The sequence below is a fragment of the Leptinotarsa decemlineata genome, unplaced genomic scaffold (genome assembly GCF_025532065.1).
Source record: "Leptinotarsa decemlineata unplaced genomic scaffold, Ldec_3_MD MMD2_tig00026369_RagTag_RagTag, whole genome shotgun sequence".
In the NCBI taxonomy this organism is placed as follows: domain Eukaryota; kingdom Metazoa; phylum Arthropoda; class Insecta; order Coleoptera; family Chrysomelidae; genus Leptinotarsa; species Leptinotarsa decemlineata.
In genome coordinates, this window is record NW_027412709.1 from 3,954,589 (window position 1) to 3,975,894 (window position 21,306).

General features: G+C 33.8%; 1 protein-coding gene across 7 annotated transcripts in view; it reads right to left on the reverse strand.

Annotated features, from left to right (window-relative positions):
- Positions 1-21,306, reverse strand: part of ZnT77C (Zinc transporter 77C) — a 114,638-nt gene that overhangs the window by 23,319 nt on the left and 70,013 nt on the right. For 4 of the 7 annotated variants that reach the window (XM_074185285.1, XM_074185290.1, XM_074185289.1 and 1 more), the window contains one exon: positions 153-358. In XM_074185285.1, coding sequence (XP_074041386.1) covers positions 153-341 — 189 coding nt within the window. In that variant the 5' untranslated portion in view covers positions 342-358. Of the gene's footprint in view, positions 1-152; positions 359-6,260; positions 6,392-21,306 lie in introns of all 7 variants that reach the window. The other 3 variants (XM_074185288.1, XM_074185286.1, XM_074185287.1) reach the window with 1 other exon arrangement.

Below are 21,306 nucleotides of genomic sequence, written 5' to 3' on the forward strand. Positions count from 1 at the left end.
CTCGTATAAGACCAGATTGGACATCAGATATATCAATTTATCATTTCTCAACAAACTTCAGTGCTTATTTCAAGTCAGTGCGTGCCCCGACCTTTTTAGAAGTACCCTTGGTTAGGTCCGATTGATTGAAGACACGTACGTCAGACGCATACCTTGAGGGTGATGAGACATCCAGCCAATGCCATGATATTGCAGAGCATGTGGTAAGAGTCCATCAAAAGTGTGAGAGCATGGGTGATGTGACTAACAATTAGTTCGATCACGAAGAAGGCTATGGTCAACAGTAGGACCACGTACAGTTGAACGGGTTGTATCTTCCGAAACCAGTCTTTCATTGCCATGTTTACGTCTGTCGGACCTGAAAAATACAATTAAAAATATTAGGTTCACGTACTTCATTGCAAACGTGCAGAAAAGAGTTAATTAAGTTTGTTAATGGAATACCTTCCTGATATTTATATTAATTTTGTGAATTCAACCAGTGACAAAATGCTGATATTTCAAATTACTCTATCATGGGGTTGCGAGAAATTTTTCCACAATGAAAGATCAATAAAAGTTAATTTCGGATTGAAGTATGGAATTCTATTCACAAATACCATTCATACCTTACCAATACATTTTTAGATGCATCATTTGCTTATGTATTGTCTTGAAATGTTTTCAAATTATCACACCATATAAATGCACTAGACTAGACTAAAGGAACATGAATCGGTACTGACGGCGAAAGCTTAAGTTTGACTGGTCATATGGAAATAATATCAACATATGTAATGATTGTAACTATTATAAATTACTAATAAACCAAACCAATATCATGATAAGAAATTAGAAAAAAGCATATCTTAATCAGTTTATGAGTGGTAATCATAATAGTAAATTATTATGGAATAAATTCAGAGATCTTGATAGATTCTCGCGTAAAAAACTAATTGTCAGAAATACTTGATCCTATTGAAATCAGTAAATATTTCATGAGAAATTCTGACCAACATTTAACACATAGTAATGAATTATTAAATTATTATTAGAGTTATTTGAAAAATAATATATCTAATGACAAATTTCATTTTGAGCCGGTAACAGAAAATACTGTTTACAAATGCATTTCAGAAATAAAAACAAAAGCCATAGGTTCAGATGAAATTGGTATAGATATGCTACTTCTATGCTGTTCTATAATATTACCATATCTTACTAATATTATAAATGTATGTTTTCAAGATAATATATTTTCTGAAATGTGGAAGATTTCTGAGATATTGGCTTTTCCTAAAATATCTAACTAAAATACCTGAACGATCTGCGCCGCATTAGCTTACTACCTTGAAGTTGAAAGATTTTGGAAAATATTATGAGTTTTCAAATCAAATGCTATTTAAATTTCGTTAATATTTTACCAATGAACCAGACAGGATTTCGTAAAGAATACAGCTGTACAACTGCTCTCTTGAAAATAACTGATGATATTCTTGAAGCTGCTGATAGAGGTAATACGACTGCTTTAATATTTATACACTATTCCAAGGTTTTTGATATTATTAGTTTTCCGATTTCATTTGCTATTTTTGACTTTATCGGGTTCTCTGAACCTGCTACAAATTTAATAAAAAACTATCTCAAAGATCGTTCATTCAAAGAGAAAAATGAAGCATTGAATTTATTAAACTCAAAGTGCCTCAGAGATCGATTATTGAGCTCCTATTTTTTGCGTGTACACTTGTGATCTAGTTTCTGTTTTGAGACATTTTCGTTCTCATATATATGCGGATGACACACAACTTAATCTATCATTTCACTCTAATGACGTTGCTATTGCCAATCTAAAATTAAATGAAGATCTAGCTTATCTTATTTTAGAATATGAAGCTCATAACCTCAAAATTAATTTGAAAAAACTAATCTGCCTGTTTGTAGTACTGATCGTAGCTCGGTGGAAAGATATTTTAATATTATTTTTGCTGATACAGTAATATGCTCTGGGAAAGTGGCAAAGAATTTATGCATCGAAATGGACGCAAATTTAAGGTTTACAAAACATGTCACAAAATATTTACATAGAAGTTACATGAGTTTGAAAATGCTTTATCCACGTTGTCATTCATTATCAATGAGTATGAAAGTAAAATTAACAAATTCACTTGTGCTGAGTCATTTTGCATATTGTGTTGTTATATACGGATAAAAAAACATTTGTAGACTTCAAAAAATCATGTCTTAGATGTATATATATATATATATATATATATGGTATTGGAAAATATGATAAAATTTCATATATACTCAATTAAACCAAATGGTTAACTATGAAAAATATATGTGTTTTACAATCGGCTATCCTCTGCCATAGAATATTAATAAACAAATGTCCATCATATTTGTATAAAAAAATGAGATTTCGTGATGATGAGCGCATATTAAATTTTAAGTTTGGAGGGTTACTTTCCCTCGAACCACTTTATATCGACGATCCTTATTCTTCAGTCACAACACATATAGTTTGTATAATGATATTGCACAAAAATATAAAGTTAGTAAATTTTCATCATTCAATTGCTGTTACAAAAAATATTTCATCGCTGGTCAATCAGAAATTCATTGATTTCATAGATTTTATACTTCTGTAAAATTCTCAGTAAGATTAACACATGTTGTGTCTAGCCTCATTTGTATTTTTATAGATATTATAGATATTAATAATTATTGTATTTATTTATATTCCATGAGAAACTACCAATAAATTATCATTATTAAATTATTATTATACCTCCCTCATTCAATTGATCAAAGTACGTGAACTTTCATGAATTCAAAAATGTTGTTTTCGTGTATAATGAGTTTGAGTTGCCTCGGGTTTTTTTTTAATTTATCATCCAATCAAGTGTCATTAGCTTAGTAAAATTTGAAGCAATTAACTTTATTTAACATATATTTCATACTAATAGAATATAAACGAGGTGGTGACAAAAACAAAATTGAGATAATATGGTCATCGTTGTCAACCCCTATGGAAATTATAACGGAATACGGTAAGTTAGCTGTTTTGGTATGCAGAAGCAGTGAAAGAAGATCCTTAAAGCATACTGAGCAGTGTTAATCAGTCTCCCAATATATATGTTATTCACTAGACCAGTGGTTGCCAACCTCTTCAATGTGTTGAGCTACTTTGTTAATTTTGGAATAAACAGCGGAAGCCACGTAACGCAACGTAAATGAAATAATCCACAGTTAATTTATCATTATATGTATTTATTTCACTATTTAACTGGTAATACATAATACATAGGTACTAATAATAAACTAATAACAAAATAACTAATATTACTAGTACGTACTTGTACATAGCTACATTCCTACCTATTAAACGAAGGTGTTCGAAAAATAAACACAAACTTTTATCCAGCCACAACGGCATGTCACGTATGATTTAAAAATAGTTAATAATAATAACAAAAAAGTAACGCACTATCATGAACATAAACATTGAAAAATAAAAAAGCACGTTCAATGAGAAGACTGACACTCAGACTCATCGATGATTTTTTTAATGTTTGCAGTATAATTTGATGCAGCCATTCGAATACAATTATCCAAATGTTCATCTGTAAGTCGATTGCGATATTTGTTCTTAATAAACTTCATATTGGAAAAAGAAGATTCACACAAATAGGTTGAACTGAAAAATGCTTTCACTTTCAAGTCAACACGGCATAGAACTGAATTTTTGTCTTTACTTACAATAGGCCAGATACATTCAGTACTTGAGACTAACGATTTTAAGGCTAAATCATTTTCAAACTCAATGACTTCCATTTCTGTTGCAGCGATATCTTCGCCAAAGTTCTGCATAACACAAGTTGCAAACTGTTGGATATCAATTTCCATAAAGGGTTGAACAACAAACTGCGCTACTAAAGCCATTCTTGAAGTAAGTTATTCTTCAGGGTAGAAATTATTTCTACATGATATTTGTTGTCATAGGGTTCTAATGGATTTTGAGATATTTTTTCTGAAAGAATAGGAAAATGCTTGGCATCGCTGTTAATTAGGTTTTGTTCCCACAACTCCAGCTTTTTGATAAATGCTTTTATATCAGAAATCATTTCCGCTAGTTCTTTGTCTCTCCCCTGAAGCTGCAAATTGAGTTCGTTTAATTCCTCTGTAATGTCCACGAGAAAACCAAAATCTTTAAGCCAGATTGAATTTTCTAGTTCCGGAGTCGGTTCATCGCGTTATTTGAAAAATTGAACTATGCCAGATAGGACATCATTAAAACGTTTCAGCACTCGTCCTCTACTTAACCATCGGACTTCAGAGTGAAGAAGTAGGTCCCCGTATTGACAGTCAACTTCATCGGCCAAGGTTCTGAATAATCTTCTTTGTAACGCTTGAGCTCTAATCGTGTTCACAATTTTTACCACCAGTTTCATAACGTTGTTTATTTTCAGGAAATTTCCACTTAATGATTGCTGATGGATAATGCAGTGATAACAGAGAAATTGCGGAAAAGTTTCATCTTTACGATATAACGCCACCAGACCCTTATCACAACCCACCATAGCTGGAGCGCCATCGGTTGTCAAGCCTACCATTTTCGATATTGGAATTTTCTCGGAAGAAACAATATTTTTTAAATGAGAAAACAACTCATGTCCAGTAGTGTGTCCTTTCAGTGGAATGAACTTCAAAAGACCTTCTTTAATCGTAAAATCACTAAAAACCATCCTGACGAACATGGCCATCTGGGCAGTGTCAACAACATCTGTTGATTCATCCAGTTGAAGTGAAAAATAAACACAGTTATCTAAGTCAGTTCTTAACTGTAAAAAAATATCATTGCTCATTACTTCTACACGTCTCATCACTGTATTAGCAGAAAGTTGCATAGATTTTATAGCTGAAACTATCTCATCTTCATTTCTAAAGTTGGCAAATAACGAATCAGCAGCTTCTAAAAACGCCTGTTTTATCATTTCCCAGTCTTCATAAGGTTTCTTTTTTTGTGCAATTATCTGGGACACACGGTACGACGCTTCAGTTGCAGCCTTATTTTTATCGACTGTTCTTAAAAATATTGATTTGTCCAATTAACTGCTTTTTAACTGTTTCAGTTTCTCCTTTCTGGCGGCAGAATGTAGTGGGAATGATTTTTCAAAATTAGTATGTACAGTTTTATGATGTCTCTCAATATTTCCTTTTTTAGCAACGGAGACCAAACTATTACATAACAAACACACATTTTTATTTTTAACTTCTGTGAAAAAGTATTGTTCTTCCCATTCCGAATGAAAGTGGTATGTCTTTACCTTCTTACAACTGCTTGCCATCATATTATTTTTGTTGTTCTCTACTAACCCAACCGCTGGACGTTGGTTACGCGTTCAGTTTTAAACTAAGCGCAATGTCGCCGCGCCGTGCATATTTATCCCGTTCAAAGCAATCCAGATCGTTCTCGAACACTAACGCGCTGGTCCGGCTGGTCGGTTCTAGCCGATTCTAGCTTGATGGCGTCAGCGGCAGATCGCTCACCGCAACGTTGCCGCTGTTTATGTTTAATATTATGACAATTAGATTTTTTTGTGGAATTTTCGGAAGCTTCTCTGATTTTTGCAGTTTGTATCTTTTAAATTGAAATCGTTGTGAGAGCTACCAGAATTGCCTCCGCGAGCTACCGGTAGCTCGCGATCGACAGGTTGGCGATCACTGCACTAGACACTAGACATGCTGTAAATGGATTTATTTTTCCTACTTTGAAGCTTATACAAAGTTTCTGTGAAATGTTATTTGAGAAAATCTTCCACCAGCAGATACCAAATTTATTTCTTCGAAACTATGAACTACATTTCGAACTTCAATATATGAGCTTCAAATGAGAACTCCTATAATATTACATGAGGTCAATACCAGTTCATTTTTCTGAAACACCAAACTAAAAAAAACGAAATCCCTATCAAACTTTTTTTTTAGATTTCTCTGTGAGGTGTTTCCTGGCGTCTTTTCTATGGACGACGCGACGTCAAACTAACAAGTGGTATAAAGAACTTTAGAATCGATTAAACACTTCAGGAAATTTTATGTGGATCCTGTATTCTTTGCTGAATCCCATTATCCGTTAGTCTTGCAGAAATCGCGTTATACAAAATGAAACTTCCTAACTGCCTACATGACTAACTATTTTTCAATTTTTTCAACGAAACTCGAAATGTACAGTAAATTTTTGGGAGTGGTCTACTATTTAACTTTCTCTCACTACTCACACTTCTCTTTTTCTCAAAGATCCAGTTTATCATTTCAGCATTTCGCCATCCTAGTCATAATCTTATATTTACTTCTTCTGAAATTTCCGTTCTCCCTAATTGTTTCATAAATGCAGATTGGATAAATGGATCTGAAAGTAACGACAAAAGGGTAACGAGGTTGCTAGACTAGAGATTTATTTTTTTTCCAGAATGTGGAATACGCCACAAAGTTCAACACCGTTTGAAACATGATAATATGTTAGATTTAGTTGATTCTTACTGGTTATGAGTCATACAGGTGCAGATGACGAATATACGCTTCGACACTCATCTACTGAGCGTTTTAAAAACATCGCATTTGATTTATTTCAGTGTTCGGTTGAAGAAGAAGTTAGTTCATTTCAATTACATCGTTTAGTTTTCAGTTGATATTTTAGTGGTGTATTCAGTTGGACTTTGTTTTCTATCTACCAAATGAGTAGTTTAGTTGAATAATAATTATTATTATAATTAGCAGTTTCCAAAAATTTCGTTTTATTATCAACTTTTCATTTCGGAAAATGATAAATAAAACTTTCTATGTTTTTTATCACTTTCATTTGTAACTATCGTTACTGCAGTTTCGCCCTGTATGGACATTTTCAAACTGATAAAATACAGTATATGAAGAATAGAAATTTTACCACTTTCATTTGTAACTAAAGTTACTGCAATTTCGCCCTTTGTGGCAGTAACGATAGTTACAAAAAAAAAGAGGCAAAGAAACATAGAAAGTTCCATGTTTCATTTTTCATGATGATCTGCTACCACTCAGTAACGGCTACATCAATTAATTTAATAACTTTTCATTTGGTTGTTTGAAAATTGATTCTAATTGCTCATAATCTTTTTATCAACAGTAAAATACATACACTGTTTTCGAATATATTGTTCTTTGTAACGCAACTATTTTGGTTTACATGAATAATATTTATAAAACACTAGAAATATTTTATGAAAAGTCTATATGTATTTGTTGAAACTAAAAAACTTAATGAAATCATTTCCCAATTAAAATTGAAACAGATTGCTATTGAAATCAGTCATTTAGTAATTCTAAGTTTGTAAACTTTACAATTCTATCACCTATCACCTTTTAAATTCCCGTATTGTTATAATATTAGATTGTTTTAAAAATGTTGTCCCTTTTTATTATTCTAATCCAAACTTTAGTATCTCAGTGAAAACTTATATAATTCAATCGAAATAAGTGCCATTTGAATTAGTGTCAATAAGTCCAACGTTGCCTGGTCCTGATTGACGAAGGTTCTACCGGCGATAAAGTTATCGAGGTCTGTATAAAAACCCTTGAGAAAGCTATTGTATAGTGAAACGATCTTTGAAAACTCTCTAGTGGAAATCTCACAATGAAAATAATATTAAAATTTCACCCCGAACACAGAAGAGTTACATCTTTTTGTACACAGATGTATTTCATTTCCATTATGTCTTCTGTTTCCAATAGGCAAATGTGATAATGTGAAAGTACTTATTTCGTTTTGTTACTTTTTCAGTTTGAAAAAACAAAAAATTATCTTTGAAATTCTATAGAACAGTACCCAACTAAAATCCGTAAACGGAAGAGTATATATTAATGAAATTGAATTGTAATATAAATTTAATTATCAAAACGAGCCTGGAATCACAAAAAAGTATTATAATTCTCAACACGTCGTGCTCTCTATGCGTAAACATTCACTCAGTTGCCAAAACGCAGCACGTTGTTTAGTTGGCCCATTTTCTGATTCGAAATGGTTATTTCAGAATTATATTTATTGTATCGGAATGTTCTACACGCTCAAGCGAATAGCAATTATTTTTGCTTTATCTAAATCAACTGCCTTTTTGTATACGCCTTTTTTGTGAATTGTTTTTATTCATTTTTAATTATTGTTTTTGAATTTCACATCACGGTTTGACATCGAATACTAAGCATATGTCAACAGTACAGAACAACAACATAATTCAAATTGAAGTTATTAGGAGAGATTAGTCTTTTGGAAAAAATTTTTGGGCTTACTACATCTCCATCAACATACAAAAAATGTGAGACACTTCTGAAAGAAGGAAGCAAGCAATCAAGTTAAAAAAACTCTTTACAAAGAACAATATCTACAAAGATATACAGTGCATTTCATTTAAAACGAGCCACCCTGAATAACTTTTGGTACATTGATTTTCAGGAAAAATAAAAAAACAGGTCAACATTAGTATACAGGGGGACACATTTTGACATATTCACATTTGATCTGTCTGTTTAAATATGTTTCAAATCTGTTTTCCGTTAATCAGCTGTCGCCTCCATACGAACGACAACTCTCAGAAGTTGAGAAACTTGTGCGAGCTAAGGACTAACGAGGTCTTACCTTTCAACGTGTGATTCCTAACACGGTTGCAGAATCATCCGAGCCTCAGCCAGATAAATTCTTTCGCGGAAAATATCTGGTCGAGGCAGGAATCGAACCCACGGTTTTCCGATCGTGAGTCGGGCGCGCTACCACCGCGGCCAATTCCACAATTCTTACTTCCCTTATCGCACCCCCAGAGCATGTCACCAAATTTTTTCAAATGGATCACCCTATATTGTTTCACATTATCAGATGCTCCATGATGAACAGATTTCAACAAAGTATAAAACATACGGTCTGGAACTTATGGTTCGGGAGCTACAAATTATTTGAATTGAAAATGAGCTACCCTGAATAACTTTTGAAACAATGATTTGCAGGAAAAATAAAAAAACAGGTCAACAATTATACCTACAGGAGGTCACATTTTGAAATATTTGTTCTAGAGACAAAGATGGAAGCAATAAACCAGAAAAAGAGACTTTTTATTACTTCTTGAATCAAAATTTGATGACTGGACAATGGGAAGAAAAAAAATGTTTCCATCAACTTCCATACAATGTTACGAGTTTCCATTGCCATACACACATGGTTGAGAATCTCGGGAGTTTTTTCTATGCAATGCCTCATAATATTCTCTCTCATATCTTATAATGTTGTTGATTCTATCTCATACACTTTACACTTCAAATGACCCCAATGAAAAAAAATTACAGGAGTGAGATCCGGAGACCCTGGTGGCTATTCTGTAGGACTTCTTCTGCCAATCCAGCGATCAGGGAAATGATCATCCAAAAATTGTCTCACTGGAGCTGCACTATCACTCACTGGAGATGTACTATCCTGCTGAAAAACTATTTCGTTTTCGAATAAATTTATATCCTCCTCCATTCCCCTATTAATGCACGGTATTATTCGATTCTCCAAATATTTATCACTAGTCAAATTATCATCGATGAGAAAAGGTCCTATGATGTAGCTACGCCGGGAAAAAATAGCTAATTTTTGGACTTAGCTGCGGTGGTATGGCTCGTTTGCAGAAATTATAGTGAGTTACACTAGCCGCTGACCACCAAAGTGTAACCATGGTGTTTTTTTGGTGGATTTTTGCCTTTGGGAGCTACCTGGGTGGCTCATCGGTATCCAATCACTGTCCTGAACGTCTCGTGTTGTCGTAGAGGATCCACTTTCCATCACACGATCCGATCGTTTTGGTTGCGGAATAGCAAAGAAGAACAGAACTCGAAACGTGAAAATTTCTGTCGATCGTTCAAATCGTGAGGTATCCACTTTTTGAGCTTTTTGACCTTTTGAAAACATTTTAAACCATAAAAAACCACATGGGTCAGTCACCACCAGCGTCCTCAAATCTTCGTCCTGGATTACTGTAGGTCGACCACTTCTATTAAAATCTCCGTACAGAAATTTCGCAAAGCAATGAATAACAGTGCGTTCATTAATGCTATATCATTGCCAAATGCCTGGTTAATGTTTCGGGCTGTTTCGGCAGCGCTTTAGTTCAATTTGAATTCGTATAGAAAAATTTGCTTAACATCATGTAGTAATAAGCTGAAAAGATGCAAACAATTGAATTTTTGAAAAGATGAACAGCATCAATGTACAGGCTGATTCACGGTAGATGGTACATTAGACGTTTCTGGTCAGCAGGACATGTAGAAGGTTCAACGAAGGGCATCCGAATTTACCGCAAATGAACCTCAAGGAATTTATATAAATTCAGAACAATTTCAATGCATTTGGATAAACTCAAAAATCATCAAGAAATTTGCCTCGACCCGTAACTTCTGAAGGCAACCAAATTAATGTATAAGCATATTTTCACGCATTTCCTGAGTCATCGAAAAAAGTGCTGAAGAAGATTTGGGTATAAAATATTCATCGGTTCAAAGAATCTTGTGAATACATAAAATGCATGAATATAAATTCACCAAAATTCAAGCAATGAAGCCTCAAGACCCTCAACAGGAAGTTTAATTCTGTGAAATGTTGTTGAAGCACATTCAAGAAGATCCATTTTTCTAAATGAAATTATTTGGAATCGAAATTTTCGGTAGAAGGAATTTTCAATAGAAAAAATTGTCATTATTGGTCCAGTGAAAAGCCCACGTCACAAACGAAGTCGAATTTGAAGAAAAATTTTATTTTAATATTTTCTGCATGTTAATGGACAACAAATTGAGGTACGAGGAATCATTAGCATTTAGAAGCTACTTGAATATTTTGCAGAGTATCGGAAATGTTGGTACCAATCAGACGGAGCTCCTGCAGCAAGATTACCCGATCTTGATCCATTGAATTTTCATCTATGGGGAATGTTTGAAGATAAATTTAACAAAACATCCTTGCGTTCGAGAGATGAATTGTTAGAAAGGATTAAGTACTCAAACATTTGAAGTTTCGGATCCCAATGAAATCACATTTGCCACGACGAAATTTCATTGAAATTTCTACATGTTCTGCTGATGATTCTATCACACTGTCCAAAAATAACAAACATATTCATGAGAACTTCGTTTGAATAGTTTTGTTCCATCATTTTGGCGGTATTTGAAACTTCTGAAGTGGCGAAAATGTCAATACTATTAGGAGAATGTCACAACGTTACTGTCAAATAGTAATCAGACCTGCTTACAAAATACCGAATGGTATTACCATTCTGAAGGGACATTTTCACAAATAAATGCACATAAGTCCGAAACTTGACTAGTTAAAAATACGCATGACATACATAGAAAGAAAGCAAATTTCAACAGCTTTCTGAATTTGTGATAATACACAGGGTGTTCCATTTGAAATAATCAACTTTCATTCATTTTTTCAAACAAACCAAAAAACTATATTTTTCACCACCCTGTAGTGAAGTAACGAAGACTACGTCAAAGTGTGGGAAACCTCCAAGTATCACAAACTAAATTTCGGTACCATAGTATTAACTCGAAGAAATCAGCATTTTTAGAGGTAAATTGAAGATTTGATAAGAGTTGTCGGGTAATTGTTATAGATTCCAAAAATAATATTATATACAGGGTGTTCCATTTGAAAAATCAAAGTTGCTACTACTTTCTAATGGAATTGGCAACACCGCATTGTCGAAAATATTTTAGTTGGGTAGAGAATGTCCATTGAATTTTCAAAGTGATCCGGTATCTGTTTCACCAGAAACGTCTAATGTGCTTTCCACCGTGAACCAACCTGATTAACATCTACAAAATATGTCCAACTTTTTATATTTTTATAATTTTGGTGCACTGGCTATTGAAGTCAGTTGATAACATTGTGTTATGAACTACAATTTTACTGAGAATGAGTTTTTCCATGAAATACTTAATTTTTTTTAGTGAAAATCCCCTTTGAAATCGTGAGTTTATTAGTTGAAAAATTTGCACTTTCACTCGTGACTAAGTCAAAAAGTACTGATTTCCAGAAAAAACTTAAAAAAACGCAAGTTGCATAGAGTTATTGATTCTTTTTATTCCTGGATTCATTTTCAATGAAAAAGCCGTCCGAGAAGGGGTGGCGCCCCTCTCAGGCAAAAGCAACCTCTGGTACAGGGTCAGCTTTGAAGTAGAAAGTGAGTAGAACCTAAATCCGAATTTTTCTGTAACACGGTGCTGTTTGGCAAAATTATACAGTATCACCGTATTTTACCTTCAATAATTCGTCTATTTCTACTAGTATTCAAAACTAAAATCAGCATATTTGTTTGAGAAATAATGTCAATAATTATTTTCGATTACAAAATAGTTTTCAGAGTCATTTGTAATGCAACGAGCGACTTTGAAAAGTATTATTTGCTATTTTTGGCAAAACATTGCTTCAAAAATTTATATTCGAAATATATGTAGCATTCTACATAACTCAATGAATACTATAATTCCTGGTAATTCAGTGAACAAAGATTTTCACTGAAATATCTATAGAGCAGATAACATATTAAACGAATTTTCAAAGGTGTCAAACTCACTCAATATACTTCCTCAAATGAAATGAAAAGTATACGAAAATGAAGCAATATTATTATACAGGTTCATAATTTAAATTAATAAAAAAACGTACTTAAATGGAAATCTGTCAACTCTTTCACAGGAACTCCCGATTTCAAATCTCACTACCTTGAACTTTTGCGATGGCGGCAGCTACTGACAATTCAAATAGGTTCTTTATTGCCAATTATACAATAAATGTTATCCATTTGTTACACTTCCTCTCTGAACAATTCGACTAATCTCCAGGTTATTTCAGGACCGGTTTCAAATCAAATGTTGATTTGCTTCTGGCATTCTAATTTTTGGCTATGTATCAGGTACAATCGGTGCGGAGGTGAGAACGACTCACTATTTACAAATTCTAAATGAAATTTTCATGTGGGAGGTTTATACGAGTCTAAGAGAAACTGATAGTAAGTGCATTGATGATGCTTTTGGAACTGTCAAAAACTATTTTATTTTTGGATAAAACTCTTTTCGGCGTTCTATTTCTCATTATTTATCCGAAATGAAAACTTTCAAAGAAAAATTGATGGAATATCTGTTTCTTTCTTTTGTTTATGGCAGTTACAATATTGATGGCTGTCAAAAATGAAAACAGATAGATGAAGAGATTGAAACGGTAAGAAAATAATTCTTTCAAAGAAGTTTCGAATGTTTAACTTTCCCAGCTGCACGGTCGGATTTGACATAGTTGTTTCAGAGGATAGAAGAACGGAGATAAATCGAAATGAAAGAGACGAAAAAGAAAGGAAAATGGGACCAAAAGAGTTTACAAACTGCGATAGATAAGGTTTTGTCCAAAGAAATGAGTTTGAGGGAAGCTTCACTACGCTACAGTATCCCAAAAAGCACTCTACATGATAAAACATCGGCATTGAACCGTGGAGAAGAAGTGACGTTGCAACCAAACCTCGGTAGATTCACTTATACCTTCTCACCCGAGTACGAACAAGTTTTAGTGGACCACGTAAAAGATTTATCCAATAGATGTCTGCCGCTGATGAAAAATGAGTTTCTGAGGTTAGCTTTCGACTTGGCTGAAGCAATGAAGATCCCCCATCTTTTCAACAAAGAGAAGCATTTTTATTATGATATCATGCAAGAGACATCCAGACATTCCATTGAGAGCACCAGAGTCAACAAGCATGATGCGAGCCGAAGGGTTTGATAAACCGCAAGTCGATATATTTTAAGACAACATAGAAAGACTAATAACACAGTACAGATTTCCACCTTCCAACATTTATAACTGTGATGAAACTGGAGTCAGCTGCATGCACAAACGTCAAAAAGTTCTCGGTCCGAAGGCTGCCCGTTAAGTGGGAAAGCTCACTTCTGCTGAAAGGGGCAAAAATATTACAGTTTTGTTTTGTATGAGTGCCAATGGCCACTTCATACCGCTATTTTTTGTCTTTCCTAGGCAAAGGATGAATGCTCGGCTCATCAATGCTCCAGCCGAAAGCGTTGGCGTGACCCAGCCAAACGGCTGGATGAACTGTGATTTTTTCGTACATTGGTTTTAGATATTCGTTAAATACTCACATCCGACAATAAAGAGCCCTGTGCTGCTCCTGCTGGATGGCCATTGCAGCCACAAAACACTGACGGTTATCAATTTTTACCGAGAAAACAACGTTCATGTGATGAGCTCACCACTACACACCACCCACAAGCTCCAACCGCTGGACAGAATATTCATGAAGCCATTCAAAGATGCTTATAACCAACGATGCGACATGTGGATGAGAGCAAACGCCGGATCTCGGATAACCGACTACGATATTGCAGGTCTGGTCAAAGAAGTGTTTACTAAAGTAGCTCATCTGGATATTGCGGTGTCTGGGTTCAAATGCATAGGAATTTACCAATTTGATAGGCATTTATTTTCTGACGTGGATTATTTGGCTGCAGACATGACCAATATTCCACTAGAAGAGCCAGAAACTTCCTAAAACGTACCAAGTTGCAGCGGGGAAGTTTCCGTGACGTCCTGCGGTGCACAACTGTCCAACGATTTGGTCTCAGAAAAATCGACAGTCACTCCTAGAGAATCTACCAACGAACCAATAATCAGCAGTCCCAAGCCGTCTACGAGCTTTGATCCATATGTTGTTCAGATTGTCCATAAATTGTCACCATTGCCGGATGCTGCCATAAAAAGATCAGAGGTTCGGAAAAAAGTGAAAGAAGCGAAATTCATCACCCTACAAAATTGCTGCTGAAGAAAAAGAGAATGAAAAAAAAACCTCAAGGAAAAAAAGAAAAGAATGGGATCCAAGTTCAAAACAGCAATAGAAGAGAAGGAGAAACGAACCAAAGGTGTGAAGGCCAAAGGAAAAACTCAACATGAAACGGAGAAAAAGGAACCATTGACTCAAATATGTAACATCGGAAAAACTACTTACGTAGTGTGCTTAGAGGACCACGACGAAGACTGGATGCAATGCTCTAGTTGTCAAGCGTGGGCTCATGAAGCATGTGCCGAATTTCCTGAATGTAAAGATGTGCATATATGCGACCGATGCACGGCGTTTCACTAGTTACCGGCGCTGGGGGCTTGAAGTTGAGTCCGTCCGCTACTAGGTACCAGTGCCAAAAATTTAATTTTTTTACCAAAGCTAAAGTGAAGTTCCCAAATATATTTAATCAAAAGTTGTATTTTTGTTAACTGATATTGATTTTATAATTGGTTGACTTGACTAATATATAAATAAAGTTACATATCTCGAAATAGTTTTCATTTTATTTTCTGAAAACCTTGTGCCCGCCACTAGGGGACTTCCCCCCTATGCTTGCTGAAAAATCCAATCAATGTGGGTCGTTTATTGGCCAGTGAAGTAGTTTTCCAGTAGGCAAGTAATTAAAATTACTGGAGTTTTATCCCAACACCAAACCGTTATTTTTAACACCTCGACACGTGTTTCAATCACCAAGTGATCACCTTCAAGAGTAAGAATAAAAATTATTTATTCTTCCTCGATACGTGTTTCAATCACCAAGTGATCACCTTCAAGAGAAAGAGTGAAGATTAATTAATCTTCCTCTTGAAAATGATCTCTTGGTGATTAAAACACGTGTCGAGGTGTTGAAAATAACGGTTTGATAATGGGATAAAACTCCAGTAACATTCAATACTACACCAAAGGTTCCAAACAGTGCATCACAAATAGGCAAGTATTGGTAAATTCAATAACATACATCATGAGTAGTATTTATTTTTTCATTATATTTAAATCTCCATCAGACTGGTGAATTCGGTTAGAGTAAGATTGATATATGGAACGCTTCTTTTTTGTTTTCGGCTTTGTTCACGAGATAGGGCTGATACTTTTCAAATATTCATGGAAACCCAGGTATTTTAACCAATTCCCTTTTGTTTTGTCAAAAACTTTCGTTGCGAGAGATGAGATTGACTCATTTTATACACATGTCGATAGGTGGTGCAAGAATCGAAATATGTCGCGGGAATTTTGTTGAGATCTTTAATTTATATCGTCCAATATAATAGTCCGTTCAATTTAGACATTCTAAGCTACCTAAATTCCCACCAAGCTGAAAATCAATAGAAACAATTTGAGTTAAAAAAAATAGTGAAATTTAATCGTCCGAGTCGTAACTTTCAAATTCTTTTTCTTGTTCTTCTTCTTGACCTTCTTGGTCTTGTTCGCCTTGTTCTTCTTCTTGTTCTTTTTATCCTTGTTCTTCTTCATCTTGTTCTTGTTCTTTTTCTCTTCATCTTCATCCTGAGTACATGTATACAGCGTTAATAGCGATGTATCTCATGTCTCCTCGTTGGAATCAAACGGATCCTTCAGTGTTATTGGTGATTCAACATTAGAGCACGACCGGCCTTGACAATCTGTACATGCCAGAGAATAAAACAGTCCGGCTTTTTTGCAACCACATTTAGCAGTGCACCCCTTTTTGCAGTTGCAAAAAATTGTGTTCATCAGTTTTTCCGGTGCAGGTGGACTGGTTTGGACTGGTTCTAATGAATTGTTAACCAACATCCAACCCCAGTTCTGTTGGGTCTAGCTGATAACCAAGCCACACTTGAACTTGGAAAACGATGTTGATGAGTAGCAACTTAGGTTGGCGGAAGACAAGGTAAATGTACTTGTTTTTTACTTTTGGTAATTTTAACGAAACATACATATCTATACTTATCTAAGCAGGTAGTTTTTTCAGGAGCTCCTTACATAAAAAGAAGAAAGCGAATGCCGTTAGTGATAATTTATTGTCGAGTTGAATTACTATTTTTAAAAACTTCAGCACATTGATCTGAATTTTGTTTTTCAAACATTCTGAAAACTGTTATTTTACCCCTCCTGTAAAATGCAGATGTCGTATCATAGCCAGTCATTGCGTGTAAAAATAGTACATGATTTTGATACTTTGCAAAAGTAGATAAAATTTTGATGAATATATTTCCGATTGATGTGTAGCTTTTCCTGGTTTTAAGAAGAAAATAGTTTTTTCATTTGGAGGTCGAGCAGTGAGTAATACGAGTAAGCCTACATCTTCACCAACAACAATAGTTGTATTTGTCAAATTAAATTGCTTTATTGCTGTTTCAATGATCAATACATCAGCATCATTATTAGCTTGTTTTACCAATATATTTTCAGCAATAAATTTTTCTTTCAACATTGAACTGAACTGAGACTTGTGAGTATTTGTAAGAAATTTTTGTTGACTGGTTGGTACTGTCATATTTTCATCAAATAAAATATCAATTGATGTAGATGTTGCTTAAGTTCGACGACGTTGTTCTGCAGCTTTGGTATTTCTAGTGCAGTCATTATAGCCATCACATATGACAGTAACTCTGGAACCAAAATGTCGACGTACATACTGTACGTATATTTTTTTAAGATAACGTTAAATGTTTCTTCGCTATCCCACACAACACGATGTAGTAAGTATCCGCCATCAATGATGTATGTCGCATTTGTGTTGTTAAATAAGTGTAAGTTACAATAACCGATAAAAAAATATTTCAACATATGTATATTACAACTACAGAGATGTATATACGTGGCGTACTCATGCATATTATGACGATTACAACTTTTACAACTTTATGAATTGTTATATCTCAAAAACGGTGGATCGTAGGAAAAAAAGTATTGACACCTTTTTTTGTAGAAAATTTTATGATATACAGTTTTTCCTGAAGTATTTTTATGATAAAACTTCCGTTTTGCAGAAAATTACAAATACTAATTTTTTTGACCTTTGACCTTGAATAAAATTTTTCCCAGACAGGGGAAAGATGGGAAACTTTCAAATTTTATTTTCAATCATTTTTTAAACAATCTTACTGATTTTCAGCTTGGTGGGAATTTAGGTAGCTTTACTCTAATTTTTCGGAAAAATTTGACCGGACTCTAAGCTTATTCCAAAATGTAAACATAATGGAAGTACCAATTACAAAAAATGAAAATCGAAATAACATTCATATTACCTAAATGCTACAAAACTTCAAGAATGACATAGATTTTCATTCGATCAATAACTAGAATAGAGGAAAAATCCATAGATATTATAAATTGAAGTCTGCCTGTTAGGAAGGTTGAAGTATACATATACTTTAACCTTCCTCTTGAATTATTACGTTCATTGCTGAAAACCGTATGAAAATCCGTTGAGTAATTTTTAGTTCACCGCGTTCAGACAGGCAGACACAGGCAGATAATATAATGAAATAATTTATCACATACTGTTTTCTTTTATAAGTTTAAAAAAACCCGAGTTGGCATGTATCTATTTTTTAAGAATAGTTAGTATACCTATTTTAATGTTTGAAATAATGGTTACGTATAATGTGACAATTGCTATTTAGACGATATTCATCTTCATCAAATGAATGCGTAAGTTATTTTAAGAATATGCACATTACTCGTATAATTGCCCACACATCACACAATTCGAATTGATATCTTGGAAAATATCACGAACTTGAATCTATCGTACGATAAAATAAATTCAAGCAGGCTGACAACCGAGTTATTTTTGTTTTGTTGTCTTTAGGATGGATGGAGGGATAGCTGAGGACATAATTTTGTTTGAGTGAGTTTTATCCAAGTTACAAGCAGGGGTACAGGGCTGCCGTAATGTAGTTTATATGAAATTGTGTGGTAGCTGAAATGAAAAGAAAAAATTATAAATTGTGCTTTATATACCCCTTACCAATAGGTAGCCCCTCCCATATAGCATTCGAGACTATTCTGTAACATTTCACAGTGACATGGGTTCTTCCAGGATGTTCTCAACGGTCTTTAAAGAACAAGTCCCAGTAAGTGACGACGATGATATCTCCCCTCAGTAAGACACTATCAATGGCTTAGACAGCCTAGAATTGGTGATGAGACTTTATGGTATTGAACGCGAATAGTTTGCGTCTCTTGATTCAACAAGTAAGTAAGATATAAGAGCAGTTATTAATATAGGAATCCTAATATACATAATACTGTTTTAACAATCACATTTTGAAAATACAAGCAAAAGTATAACAAGAATAATAAAAATAAATAAAATCAGAGGATGGAGTGTACAACTCCCGATAGACCAATGAACTGAAAAGCTGATATAAATGTGGAAGATATGTTAAACTCAAACATATTTTTCTTTCAGATATTTAGTAAGACGGTTTTTAAAAATTAAAATGGAGTCACTACATTTAATATCATTGGGAAGTTTATTGTAGTCCAAGAGACCCTTGTGGAAAAGAGAATTCATTGTCATGGTATATTTTGTTCGGGTAACATATAAGTTCTTATTCCCTCGTGTAGGGTAATCATGGATTTCATTTTGATAAGTTATGAACTGGTTGAAATAGGTAGGAAATTTTCCAATAATGCATGTCTTTTACAGATAGCCAATCGAGAACCTGAAGCATTATAGGGTTGTATCTATTACATTTTAGGAGTATACGCATACATCTATTTTGTAGTTTTTGCAAAGAGGATATAGAGTTCGCATCAAAAAGGTTGAGAAGTGTTGGACAGTAATCAAAATGAGGTCGAATTATCGTATTATAGACTGTTAGTGATGTTTCAAATGTCAACGTGTTACTAATTCTTGTAAAGAAGAATATTTTTTTAATAATTTTGTTATGAATGTAATTAAAATGTTTTTCTAGGCTTAGAGTGTTGTCTGTCATAAATCCGAGGTATTTGAATTCCTCAACAAATTCAATTGTTTCACTATATATTTTTGTGTTTATGGATTTTTTGTCGATTAGATTATATTTACATTGAGTGGTTATGATCATTGATTTGATTTTGTTTATATTGAGTTTCATTTTATTGATATTGAGGATTTCGGATATTCTAATAAGCATATTATTAATTTTTTTGACAGCATTCGTTAAGCTGATATCGCTTGCTGTCAGCAAAGTGTCATCTGCAAAGAGGTTTATAAATTCACAGTCCTGAATATGATTGATGTCATTTAGATATAAAATAAACAGTAACGGACCTAATACACTACCTTGTGGAACACCGGTATTGATGGCTTTTTTTGTTGAAATGTAGTTCTTTACTTCAGTACACTGTGACCTCTCTAGAGAACCAATTGAAAACGTTGCCAGTCAAACCATAGTACTGTAGTTTCGTAAGTAGAATTGAAATATCTATAGTCTCGAAAGCTCGTTTAAAATCGAGGAACACTGCTACAATGTACCTATTTGCATCCATATCAATTTTCCATTTGGATAGTGTTACTTGAAAAGCAGATTCACATGAATGACCCTCTCTAAACCCTGATTGGTATTCCATTAAAAGTTTATTTGTATTGATGTAGTCAAGAATTTGATCGTACACAGCTAATTCAAGTACTTATTCCAAGCTTGGTAATGTATTGATAGGTCGGAAATTGATAGCCTCGTTTGTATTTATTATTTTGGGAACTGGTACAACTGTATTTGTTTTAAGCTGATGAGAAAAAACACCAGTAGTAAGTGACGTATTGATAAAGTTCAAGATTATCGGACCAATCACATGAAAGATACTTTTCAGCACTTTATTATTCAGAATATCTGAATTGCACTTGCTGTCTAAACTATTTACTAAAATGTTAAGCTCATTCAAGGTTAAAGGCTTAAAAACTACCAGAGTGCATTCAATTATATTGGAACGTTATGGTTTGACCAAGGGTAGGCTAAGGGAATACTATTTTTAATTGATAATATACTATCAATAAAAAAAGAATTGAACATTTCAGCCTTGTCGTAATCTAAATTAGCTGTTGTTGTTTCAAAAATTATTTGGGTAGGTATAGGTGCATTATTGGGTTTGATAAGAGTTTTGAGTGTTTTCCACATTTTTTTCGGATTCCTTGAACAATTATCTATTTCTGTTTTACAATAACTTAATTTTTTATTTTGAGAAGATTCACCACTCCATTTCTGTGGTTTATATATATATATATATATATATATATATATATATATATATATATATATATATATATATATATATATATATATATATATATATATATATATATATATATATATATATATATATATATACAGTGTCACCGATAAAGTCCGCATCAAATGGGAAACTTTTTTCTTTATCGTTTTATGTGAAATTTGATCTTGGCAGTAGATTTTGCTTAAGAAATGATGTCGAATGGCGTCTACAAAATAGGTCACGTGAT